At 37.9% G+C, this 13,328-nt stretch overlaps 2 protein-coding genes across 2 annotated transcripts in view; both read left to right on the forward strand.

Annotated features, from left to right (window-relative positions):
- chsy3 (chondroitin sulfate synthase 3) overlaps positions 1-5,952 on the forward strand; it is a 48,045-nt gene extending 42,093 nt beyond the window's left edge. The window contains exon 3 of the mRNA XM_083568116.1: positions 3,625-5,952. Coding sequence (XP_083424242.1) covers positions 3,625-5,196 — 1,572 coding nt within the window. The 3' untranslated portion in view covers positions 5,197-5,952. The remainder of the gene's footprint in view (positions 1-3,624) is intronic.
- A 2,049-nt stretch (positions 5,953-8,001) lies between these two features.
- Positions 8,002-12,358, forward strand: hint1 (histidine triad nucleotide binding protein 1). The gene is made up of 3 exons (XM_083568162.1): positions 8,002-8,196; positions 11,239-11,343; positions 12,029-12,358. The coding sequence occupies exons 1-3, from the start codon at positions 8,086-8,088 to the stop codon at positions 12,191-12,193; spliced, it is 381 nt and encodes a 126-aa protein (XP_083424288.1). The 5' UTR covers positions 8,002-8,085; the 3' UTR covers positions 12,194-12,358.
- The last annotated feature ends 970 nt before the right edge of the window (positions 12,359-13,328 follow it).

Below are 13,328 nucleotides of genomic sequence, written 5' to 3' on the forward strand. Positions count from 1 at the left end.
TTAGTGTTGTTTAGCATGTTTTGGCTTGAAATCTTCTGTAAATATGATCTCACATCTATGGGTCACCCTTAATTAAATATTAAGCCGTATTCATTTAATCTGGAAGTCTAAACTGGAGCAGTACATCGCAGATCAGTGGATGAATCGAGCGGAGATAATGTGCTTGCTAATGTCTGGAACACTGGTGTGAAAAAGGAGGAACTATGCTCCAGCCAAGGAATGTCCTAAACACGATCATGCTTCTTCAGCAAAAGGATTTGAAGACAATGTTACTCATCTCCAAACAAGTAGAAATCTCACACAGGAGCGTGAAATCTTTTTTTCCGTTTGTGTGTTGACTAACCAGCTATGTTACAATTACCTGCTGTTTGTGGTGTCATAACTTCCTTCCAGTTTTGATGTTTGTTTTTTTTTTCGAGTTTGTTTCGAGGCTCTTGTTCGCTCATGTCTGCGCTATTTATATTTATATATATTTATAAAAAATTTTTACCTCACTATTCTTATTCCTAATATGTTGTTGATGTATCACCTATATTTCGTCCCGTTTTCGAGAAAGAAACAATGTATTTTTGCCTTTATATCTCAACAGATGGAAATATTTCACACAGTATGTGATGCTTGAAGTTTGGTTCTTTTCTGTGGTAATTGTACTAGAATGAGGTCATTTAGGGACAAAGATAAAATGCCACGATTTTTGACAAATGACAGGATTTATGTCCTTTCATTAAAGGACAAAATAAAAAGGTAGAGATGTTGAAAAATAAAAGGTCAGAACAGTCATCCGCTAAAAACCCTGCTACAGGTCGGGGTTTAACGCTGGAACTTTGTTTAATCGTATTTTATTAAATACTTGCTGCTATGGAAAGAGAAACAGGATTAACCAATAAGAAAGAATAATGCATTTTGTTCTATTTTTACGCTTGAAAATTAGTAGCCAGCCTGCTCCAATATGAGTTTAGGTTTATTAAGATGTGACAGGTTTGGTGCAGGAGGTGAAAAAGAAGAGTAAATCTAGTGGAAGTGAATTTAAGATGTAAGTGGAATTGTTATGAAAGATGTTTAATGGGTAGGTTATTAATACTGCTATATGCAGATCGGTAGATGGTAAATGTAGAAAATGGATTCGTGTCATCAGCACTACTGTCTGTATCTAAAATGCACACACATTTCACACAAGGCTTCCTCATCCCCTCAAACCCACCACAGCCACCTCCTGGAATATACAGTGCCTGTCAAAACACATATCTGGTCTATAAGACACACATTTTCCTTTGTTTCTATGCAACATACGAGGTAATGGTATAAAGATTTGCATAACAAATGTATAAATGTCCAGATTTTCCACTTTATTTTCATTAAGAAATCCTTCCTTAGTAGGAATAACAGCTATACACACGCTTGGCATCCAGACAGTTAATTTCTCTAAACATTCCAAGCTGAAATACTTTGCCACACCTTTTGCCAAAGGTGTTCTTCACTAGTTGAAGATTTCTTTTTTGACCTTGCCATCCGGTTCAATTCATAAAATGTAGGTGCAGTGACTGCGCAGGCCATTCCATGATAGATAATACTCCAGCCAAATGTTTGTTCTCGAACAAAGAGCTTACAGAACTTGGATGTATGATTCGGGTCATTTTCGGTTCAGCAGTCCTTTTAACATTTAGTCTATATGTATATAATGAGTTAGCATGATCTCCGAATATAAATAGAAACTTGTAAATTAGAACATTACATAGCTACATATAATTCATCCAAAACCTATTGTTTTTGCCTAAAGTGCTATTTTAATAAATAAATAAAAAACAATTAAACGACCTAGATTGTTGCATATAAACAAAAGGAACATGCATATGCAACTTGAAAATGATAAAAGACAAGGTGTTTTAACACTTTTAACAGGCACTATAATTAACCCTAACTCACTCAAATTAGTAATGGGTCGTCTCAAAGAGCGATTTGTTCATTTTCTACTAGACTAAAATCTCCATAGGTTATGAACAGAGAACAGAATTGAGTAGTTTATCTCTCGACTCTTCCAGTCCGAGTCGTTCGTTCTTTTGTCACATGACTCCCATGGATGTTATGCAGTGCATTACACAGCAAACAGACTTGAGTAGTTCATCTCATGAGTCCTCTGGTCCGAGTCGTTTATTAATTTATCATGTGACTCCCATATACACTATGCACTGAGATTCAAAGTATCACTAAAATTATCATTAGTTCGAATGTGACCCAACAACTTTCAACTCAATATACTATTAAGATTATTATTCAGTTATTTATTATAATCTTCTAAAAGCCAATGGAGAGTTTCTCTTTTACCTGTTGATTTTTTGGGGGGAATAAATATTTGTTGTTTGCAAACCGTCACGCTGATTTCTTAATTCTGATTGGACCAAAATGTAATTAATATCCCCTAAGGCTCAGATTATAGTTCCTGCTTTTAGATTATGTATGTAGTCAATGATACAGAAAAAGTTTTCTGTGAGGATATGTTTATTTATCCTGTTTCGATGGAGCCTCTAGTGTGCGAAGTTTGTAGAAATCAGAGGTAAAATTGGACAGAAAAATCTTCAATACACAATGCTTGACAGTTTCTTGGTAAAATGACAAGCTGCATTTTTTTAACTCTAAGAAAAAAAAAACAAAAAAAAAGAGAGGTGTTTCAGTTCCTACCTGAAGATTGGCCAAGATGTTCTGTTTATTTTTTTTGCAGGTCTCCAAACTGTCAATATACACTGCCTGGCCAAAAAAGTTGCTAATTTAATTCACCAGCTTTAGGCTGTGGCAATGCTTAAAACAATCTTCGCAACATTTGTTTTTATCCCGATTTGCATTCATGTTTAACAAATATGTCAGGGGTGTACATTCAGTTGTTTTGCCCATGGTAATGCCAATTTAGTGTGTGTACAGTCAATAATAGCATTTAATTTAGTTAATACATGCATCATTCTGTGGAAATAAAGTCAAATTATTAAAATCATTAAAACAGACTGAATATTATATACCAGCTAATTAATCTTTTACATTTTGGGTAACAGGAATATCTGATAGTTCAGATAACGTGCCTGTTAATGCCGTCATACTGAATATAAACTATATTACATGTATCTGTCGCCCCCTACAGTCTTAACTCAACAATTACAATTTTGCCAGAAACATTATAGGAATAGGTAGGAACGCAAATACATTATAAGGACAAAAGTATTGGGACACCTGACCTTTCCTGCCTTTTGTGGGTTATCTCCAAAAACCACAAAGCTGGAGGCAGACATTCTTATTGGATGTCTTTTGGATGCGGCAAAATAAAATTTAGCATTCACTTAAACTCGGATTCGCAAACGTGTTCCAGCATGGCAACATCCCTGTGCACAAAGTGTCGTTATAGATTGCTTCTGGTCAAACAAGCAACTAAATTTAGTAATTTGTTAATAAATTATTTCATAATTTATTATTATTATTATTATTATTATTATTATTATTATTATTATTCATACCTAAAGCACAATGAAGATGCTAAACTGTCAGTGATGTGGCAACACTGAGAACATAATTTAATTATAAATTTAAAGGCCACTAATGTACCTTTAAAGCTTGACTCTATTTATTTTCCTCCCTGTACAGATGCAGGAACTGTTCTACGAAAACTACGAGCACAAGAAAGGCTTCATCGAGGAACTACATAGCAGCAAAATTCACAATGCCATCACTCTGCACCCTAATAAGCGCCCGGCGTACCAGTACCGACTGCACAACTACATGCTCAGCCGTCAGATCTCGCAGCTGCGCTACCACACCATCCAGCTGCACCGTGAGAGCATGACCATGAGCCACCTCAGCAACACCGAGGTGCAGTTGGAGGACCAGCAGCTAGGCGCACCCCCTTCCTACATGCGCTACCAGCAGAATGAACGAGCAGACGTCATCGAGTGGGAGTTCCTTAACGGAAGGTACCTGTACTCCACTAGTGAGAAGAACATGCCTCGACAGGGTCTTGGGAACGCCCTGCGCTCTGCTTTAGAGGACACTGTTCTCCAGGTGATGGAGATGATAAACGAGAACTCCAAAGTCAGAGGCCGTGTCATTGACTTCAAAAAGATTCAGTATGGATATAGGAGGGTGAATCCACTACAAGGAGCTGAGTACATCCTGGATCTCATGCTGCTCTATAAGAGGCACAAAGGACGAAAAGTGACCGTGCCGGTTCGTAGACATGTCTACCTTCAGCAGTCTTTTAGCAGGCCTTATTTTACTGAAGCTGAGCATCTAGATGTATCTGAACTAGTCGAGGCAATCAATAGTGACTTTCAGTCGTTTTCTCTTCTGTCCAATTCACTTAAGATCTTTTACCCTTTTCAGTTTTCGGACTCTAACAGAGAGATGCGAGAGCAAGGACAAAAGAAGCTGCACATCCTCGTACCGCTTACAGGTCGCTACGATACGTTTGTGCGCTTCATGGAAAACTTCGAAAAGGTCTGCCTTATTTCCAACCAGAATGTAAAACTAATCATCATCCTGGTGGACAATGATAGCAACCAAGACAAGGAGAAGCATTTGGACTTGATTAAGGAGTACTATAATAAATACCCCAAAGCAGATCTGTCTGTGATACCAATGACAGGAGAGTTTTCTAGGGGTCTCGCCTTAGAAATGGGTGCCTCTGGCCTTAATAATAATTCCCTGCTGTTTTTCTGTGACGTCGATCTAGTCTTTAGTAGTGACGCACTCCAGAGATGTCGAGAAAACGCCATTGAAGGAAGGCAGGCCTATTTTCCTGTCGTGTTCAGCCAGTACAGTCCCAAAATCGTCTTCGCCGGGAGCCGTGCCGAAGAAAACAACTATGTCTTCACCAAAAAATCCGGTTTCTGGCGAGATTATGGCTTTGGCATCACCTGCATATTTAAAAGTGACTTGCTGAAAGCCGGCGGGTTCGACACTTCGATACAAGGCTGGGGACTGGAGGATGTCGACTTGTTCACAAAGATCATTAACTCCGATGTTAAAGTGTTCCGTTCACAAGAACCTGGCATAGTGCATGTTTATCATCCGGTCCAATGTAATTCTAATCTAGACCCCAAGCAATACAAAATGTGCCTGGGTTCCAAAGCAAGTACGTATGCATCTGCGATGCAGTTAGCCGAACTGTGGCTGGAGAAGCATTTAGGCATAGGGTACAGGAATAGAACTTCCTCTTGACATCGCAGGGATGTGTCAGTGGAGATTACCTCAGTTCCTCACTACCAGGAGAAAAAAAAGACTGATTGTGGATTTCTTTACATCTAAACTGTAAGAAAATGTGCGAAGTTAAGGGTACACTAGCAACGTTCACGCAACGTATTTATTTGTGCCGTCGACTCTTTCACAGCGTCTTCCAAAGGTCATTTAGGAAAACGTTAATAGCATTTGTATAGTGCTCGTTGTTGAATACACTAAATCTGCTGATTTACTCAGGAGCATATTTCTTATCATATGACCGCTGTCTGCGAACGTTCAGCATTATCCTTGCTATTATATATCTGTTTTGTTTCCAGGTTACAGTGGACGCAAACACAGCCATAAAGAAATACCTTATTAATAAATTAATATATTATCATGGGGACACATGTTAATGAAAGTACCATAAATGTGCTTTAAAGGAGGCCTGAAGGAAAATCCCGTTTTCTTTATACGAAGAAACTATTTTTTATTTCTGCAGTATTTTTTTAAATGTGTTGTCATTTTTTATTTTATTTTACAATCATTATGTTAAGGTACTGGTTGCCTTTCAACATTTGCTGTATTCAGTCTTTTATCTTTGATTATTGATGATTATTTTTGTGAAGCGATGCTGTGGCAAACAAAGTGCATTTATCTTTTTTTTTTTTTTTTTTGGCTTTGTGACAAAAAGTAATTTTATGGCAACTTAAATAAGCTTTCTGTTTATTATTTCTAATAAATATTGAAATGCAAAAACCTGCGTTTTGTCTGTGGTCACCTGTGTCAGTTCACTATCAGAGTACAGAATCAGTTCTGGAGTCGTTTTTTGTGTATTTGCATGTGTGATTACTTCATTTTATTCGATTCTATTTATTTTATTTGTATAGCACTTTTAACAGGGGACATTCCCCTAAAGCAGCTTTACAGAGATAAAGAATGTATAGGAATATATATTTTAAATTCTTAACTTAATCCCTGTAAGTTTATCCCTAATGATCAAGTCACTGGAATTAGTGTCAAGGAAAAACTCCCTGAGACGGTTTAAGGAAGAAACCTTGAGAAGAACCAGTCTTGGGAAGAAACCCATCCTCATCTGGGTGGCACCTAATGTCCATTCTTTGCAGTTCTATCATTGGTGAGATGTACTTTCACACCTGAACTGTTCACTGATGGATGTTTAAATGCACAACGATTGATGCCATATGAAGTCATAAGCTATTGTAGTGGGCAGGGAAGTGGTAGCTCATTTCCACGTTAAGGTTCGGGGTTACTGAGTGGAAAGTTAGGGTTCAAGCCCCAACACCATCAAGCTGCTACTGTTGGGCCCTTGAGCACAACCCTCCTTGTGCCAGTGGTCCTGTATAATTGCTAAACTCTGACCTCAGCTTCCTAACAATCTAGTCTGTGCGAAGTAAGAATTTCACGGCGCTGTAATGAATATGTACCAAGTAAAACCCTTTTGATCTTAATATTGATTATAGTTTAAATCCATCCTCATAGTTCTTGATTTGCTTCCTTGATTGATCTTCAGGCTGTTCGTGAGGAAACATTCCTAGCTACAACAAGTGCTCACCAGTTGTAGAGAACTCTATCCAGATGAAGTTAGTCAGGATTAACATTAGACTTGTAATATATAGGATTAATGCAATTTCATCCAACAATCCATTAATATGAGCCACTACATGTGTTTGCTTGCATGTTGTAGATTCATTACTGACAAAGCCACCCTTCAACTTCTCACTAAACTAAACTGGTCTACACATTTACCAAGCTGTTCCCCTCTAGAGATGAAGGGCTCTTCCACCGTGAAGACTGTTGCATCATCTCAGGGTAGTACCCAATCACTCAAGTTTCATCACCGGTAATAATCCTCGACATGAAGGATGGGTCATCCCTGCCACGCTGATGGAGTTCTTGGCAGACTTTGACAAGGTGTTAATTCAACTCCTTTGTCAACAGCCTGGGGACGAATTTGGCAGCAACACGGCACATGTTTAAATTGCCTGGACTGTTCTATATGATACACTGACAATGGCTGAAATGTTGTGGATTGTTCTCAGATGATCTTCATGCACAAGTTGCCGAATAGTTTCGACATTTTCGGGGATTGAGCTCATTGATGGTCTTCCTGATCTCTCATCGTCTTCCAGGGTTTTTATTCCACTCTTGAAGCATACGTGCCACTCAACGCCTCGAAAGACTCTTTGCAGCATCGCTGTAAACTTGCCAAATCATGTCCAATTTTTCTGTAGCAGATTTGCGCAGTTTCACACAGAATTTCACATTTGTTCTAACTTGCCGTCCATGACATAATCGCAGACGTGGTAATGTACGTGGTCAGAATAGCACCAGTTGCACAGCCCTCGATGTACACAGTCTTTTGGCACACTGACTTATGAGGTGAAGTCCTAAGAGGCCATGCATTAAAGATATATTTTTCGTTTCTTGTTTTCTCGTGATCACGACTTAATTATCTTGTGATCTCGACTTAACAAAAGTCGTTTTCTCTTTATCAGTACTTGATTTTTCTGTGTATTCGGCATGTCCTAGCGGCAGCATCATGGGTAACCCTAGCCATTTGTGCCCAAATTGTTTTCTCGTTTTGACTTCGTGGAGAATGAGAACCATTTTTATGTGAAGATCACGAGTAAATTAACTGGTCGTGATTACGAGAAAACTACCTTTGTTATGTCTTGATCACGAGAAAACAAGAAAGATTTATAATGCATGGCCTTATAGGACTTTTATTGCATGCATTGCATTGCAGTCAAGCCTTTTGCTGAATCCTCAAACCATTCCAGCGCCACCTGCTGTTGCGTCATACAGTATCTCTCTCCACTGCAGCGGTCCGGCAGAAACAGTTTAGAGTTTGGGTTCCGAGTAATCGCCATGGCTGACGAGGTCGCCAAGGCGCAGTCTGCACAGCCAGGAGGAGATACGATTTTCGGCAAAATCATCAGAAAGGAGATTCCTGCTAATATTATTTACGAAGATGAGCAGGTACATTTTTCAGCTTTTTTCCCCCCCATGACATTTTTTTTGCTAACTTCCGGTAACAATAGCGGAGAGCTGTTAGCGTAAAAGCGGCATTCAAACGATAAAAAGCTGTGTATTTTTAACAATTAATACATAAATAAATTCACACACGCATTAAAAAAAAACGTGGTTTCCGATTTATACAGCGATGTTTGTCTGCCGAGTGGTGTTAAAGTCACATTTAGCCTTTGACTGCACCAGAAGTTTCAGATTTTCTTTGGCAGCTGAAATATCAACGCCTTCATTAAATTCATTTTATAGACACAATGCTGAAATTACGATCCACTTTGAGATAAAACTCAAATTTTATTTCATTAATATATAAACTATGAATACTAACATAGCTGTAGGCATATTTGGTCAGATACCTTAATAAGTCACTTGAAACTGGTGGGATTATAAATAAAGCTCTATGACTGCAATAAATAGTACACAAACATATTCATATTTAAATTACATAAGTAATATTTGGATTATGGTTTTGTGGGTGTTGCAAGGAAAATCCCCTGCAGTATGGAAGCATGCAGATTTGGATCAATTTGTGGGTTAACAAAATGCAGGCAGAAAGTTCATTAAGATGATGATTTATTAATACTATATGATTATTGTTGTTATTATTAGCACATAATTGACTATTCAAGTATCCAATAACTTTGTAAGAACAAATGCAAGTGATTTTATGGCCAGAAGTGGTTGGAGATCTTTATTTCTAATCAGGATTCTGGTGCAGGGATTTATAGTTTATTAGTGAGGGTTAGATAGTGATGATGGATGAGGAGATCTGGGGTTTAATCTGAAGTTCAGTTCATCCCACATGTGAACCTTGAGGTTTAGGGCAGGGCTTCATGCAGGACACTTGGGTTCTTCAATGCACGTTTTGGTAAGTGTTAATGAACCTTCCTGTGTACACGGTTACATTGTTAGAAGGAAAATGGTTTGGGTGTATTGGTTCTATGTAGTAGGGAAAGTTTAATGCTGAGGGAACAATAGACACTTTGCCCAAATACATCTAATAAATACTGTCAACTTTATCCATTTACACTGATCAGGTACAACATGATTGACCACCTGCCTAATATTATGATGGTCCCCATTTTGAGGCTAAAACAGTCGTGACCCATCGAGCATTAAAAGCATTAACTTCTTCAGCAATTTGAGCTACAGGAGCTCGTCTGTTGGACCAGCCTTCTCTCCCCACGTGTATCAATGAGCCTCGGGTGTTCATGACCCTGTCGCCAGTTTACGACCGTGTCGACAGTGTTCCTTCCTTGTACCACTTTTGATAGATACTGACCACTGCAGACCAGGAACAGCCCACTAGAGCTGCAGTTTTGGTCTGCTCTGACCCAGTCGTCTAACCATCACAATTCGTCAAATCCTTTACACTTGCCAATTTTTCCTGCATAAACTTTGAGGACAAAATGTTTACTTGCTGTCGAAAAATACGAAAGAGATATGCTTGATGTGCATAAAGCGTGTTGGCTTAAATGTTTGTGGCAACAGTTCACAGAAGAGCCACATATCGGTCTGATCAGGTGTCCCTACATAGTGTACATAATAATTTGCATATCATGCAGATAATGTCAACATGCAGGCTATGTGTTTTAAACCCTTCCACTGAAACCTATTTTTGTGCATCTATATTTAAACCAGCATTAATAAGTTTTATAATGAGATGAGCAAAGTTTCTCAGCAGGTTAAAAAAAAAAAAAAAAAAAAAAAAAAAAAGCTCGAAAAACACAGTTGCCTTCAGCAAACAGTTAATGTTTGGAAAGTGAAGTCAAGGTTTTTTTATGCAACATTTTATAAGATTACAGCATTTGTCCTGGTTCAACACATCAACCGCATTATCAAAGTTTATATTAACTCAGGCCGTGTTTCCAACTTTGTACTTTGCATTATTGTACAATATAATTGGCCATTAAAGAATATTTGCAGTTGTACTTCACTTTGTTCTCAAGCTTCCAAGAATCCCTTTAACTGTAAAATAAATTCCACGCACCTCTTACTACTGCTTTCTTTTATGTACATTGTTTAAATGTGTCCAATGAAATTTGATTTCTCCATTAGACAGGTTCTGTTCGTGACCATTCCATTTAAAGCAAACATTATGATGAATATAGGGTAAAATCATGGTCAGATTAGATAAGATTTTGCAAAATCATGTTCTCAAGTATAGATTATAGTTATGAGGAAGGTTTCCTAACGTTTGAAGAATAGATGTTCTGCTGCTGTCGTCATTCAGCGTGATGGAATTTCATCCTGGAAATTGGCTCTAATAAGCAGAAAGATATTCAGAGCCAGATTTCTGCCAATAAGCATGCTTTGTTTATATATTTCATCCATGATTTTTGTGCCATCCTATATCGTCCTCTTATTAGTGGATTTTCTGGTGAAAATGCTATAGCAATAGCAAGGCCCAGAAACAAATACAACATTGGGAGACTTTTGTTGGTTGCACTGGTTGCATCCCATTTATTTTATGACCACAGAAAATATGTACATTATCCAATCAAAATCCCAGGTTTTTGTTCTTTTGGTTTATGTGTCAGAAATATACCTGAGTGCATGGCAGAAATATACCTGAGTGCATGTTGGACAGCCTCCGATGACTGAATGACACATACTGACTTTACACTTGGAAAAAAAAATCATGGAAAGTAAAAATATTTTAAAGATTTAACAAAAAATTCTGAATTATGAAAATGCACTTCATTAAATTATATGAATGTTTTTAAACTGAAACAAAAAGTAACTCTCCAAATGAATAAAAGCAGTTGCATCCAAAATTAATAATAAAAAAAAAAATCTTCAAATAAACAGCACGTGGTGTCAGTGATTCGCCTCTAGAGGCCGCTCTTGTACTGTATAATGCAACCTGGAAAAACTGTCAGTTTGGATTTTTGCAAATAGTTCCAGCAATCAACTATCAGTGCCGATTAATCAGCAAAACCGAGGAATCGGTCGACCACTATTCATTACTCTATTGTGTTCTCTCTGTTCCAGTGCATAGCCTTTCATGACGTGTCTCCGCAGGCTCCTATTCATTTTTTGGTCGTCCCCAGGAAACCTATTACTCAGATCTCAAAAGCTGAGGAGTGTGATGCAGCAGTAAGTGGATCATTTTATAAATATTCTGGCACAGTTGCATGTCATATGCACTTTTTATTACTATTTATTTTTAAAGCAGTTAGTTTAGCAGCTGTCGTGATGTACAGATAATTATCTATAGGCACATGGGACTATACACTTGAGATTTCCAGTGGAAACATGAACTCTTTGGGGACTAGATTTATGGAGCCCTGTTTTACCGGATAAGTAACGAATACATGTGAGCGGTGAAGGGACTCGAGGATTAATCTCGACACAATACTACTGCGAGCCGTCCAATTAAGCATGTTTAATTACCATACCACAGCTGCAGCAACTCATATCTGCTCAGGGTTAATTATTTTCTGTTGTGCACTATTGCGCTTGCATCTTAGTCACATCTGGTCCCTGACAATGAGATGAAATTACAACACAAAGTAAGGTGTCGCTATTTGGCAGCTTAGTCAGAAGCTATATACATGCAAGTGAAGTGAAAATTCCAATTACACTGAGTTCATATATCATATTTCTAGTTTGACTTAAATGTGTGTATAAATATTGTCTATAATTTAAAAGGGTTTTTAACCTGAAATTATGTGGTTCTTTGTAAGAATCTAATGGTGTGTGTGTGTGTGTGTGTGTGTGTGTGTGTGTGTGTGTGTGTGTGTGTGTCTTTCTTTCTTTCTTTCTTTCTTTCTTTCTGTAGCTGCTTGGCCATTTGATGCTTGTTGGTAAGAAGTGTGCTGAGCAGGTGGGATTGCCCAATGGTTACCGGATGGTGGTGAATGAAGGCCCTCATGGGGGTCAGTCTGTCTACCATGTCCACCTTCATGTCCTGGGTGGGCGTCAGCTGAGCTGGCCTCCAGGCTAAAAGCACCGTTCTCGATTTCCATGCAAAGCAGCATCATTCGTCATAATTTCTGCTGAATCCAGAAAATCTTTGTGTTTGTCAATATCATCATGCTAAGTACTGTGTTACACTGTTAATCAATGCGATTGCCAGAGGGAAAACAATAAATGCACTTGCTATCTATTACATTGATGTGATTTGTTTTGAATTTGCGACTTTTTTATATTTGTGTTTACTTTGATAAGGTCATGCGACAGTTCATAGTTTCCACGCTTGGGGGCGCTCTTGCATTCATACAGGAAACATGAAGTGGCCACAAGTATGTAAAGCTTATGTACCACTGTCTTTGACAGGAAATGTAAGGAACTTTGAAATGTCTGAATTCTATAAATGAACAGCAGGTTTTGCTAGAGTTTTATATTAAAATGTAAAATAATACATCCTAAAACTTGCATCCCAGAGCTGCAGATTACTTACATTTACAGCATTTGGCAGATGTCCTTAAATGACCAATTTCCAGTTATATTCAGTGCTTTATTCTCATCACAGAAGTGTTGAATCCAGAGTTAATCCCAAGAACATACAGCAAAAAAAAAAGGTACTTTTGGACCGGCCAATACAAATTCATTTTCTTTAAATGTGAATAAATACGAAAGTGCAAATTTGGTCTATTTATTCTGGATAATATTAAACCAGAATTAAAATAACAAATATTCTCTCTCTTCTCAGCCATCTTTACTAAACCATGTGCTATATCCAGGATGAGACTCACACAGTTACTTAAAAATATATCAGTGAGTGAAATCCGAAGGAAATGAAAAGAATGTGTGAATGAATTATATTTGATGCAGTATTGAAGAAATCAATCAACCATGTCACACTATCCAGATGCACAATTACACCATTAATTAAAACCTTTGAGTTGAGAAAAAACAGGATTTCCTTTTAGCAGGTCTGATTTCAGTAATTAACTTTTCCAGACCCTTTTCTGAGAACAAAAAAAAAATCAATTCACTCCCAAAATTCTGCTCTGGATAGTTTTGCACTTCTAAGCTGTCAGATCACAACCACCAAAAAAACCTGACCGGTTGAAATAATGCGGGGAGGAGGCGGGCTTGTCTCATGAATATTAACTACATTGGGCGACCGCTGACCA

The sequence above is a fragment of the Silurus aristotelis genome (assembly GCF_946808225.1).
Source record: "Silurus aristotelis genome assembly, chromosome: 18".
NCBI lineage: Eukaryota > Metazoa > Chordata > Actinopteri > Siluriformes > Siluridae > Silurus > Silurus aristotelis.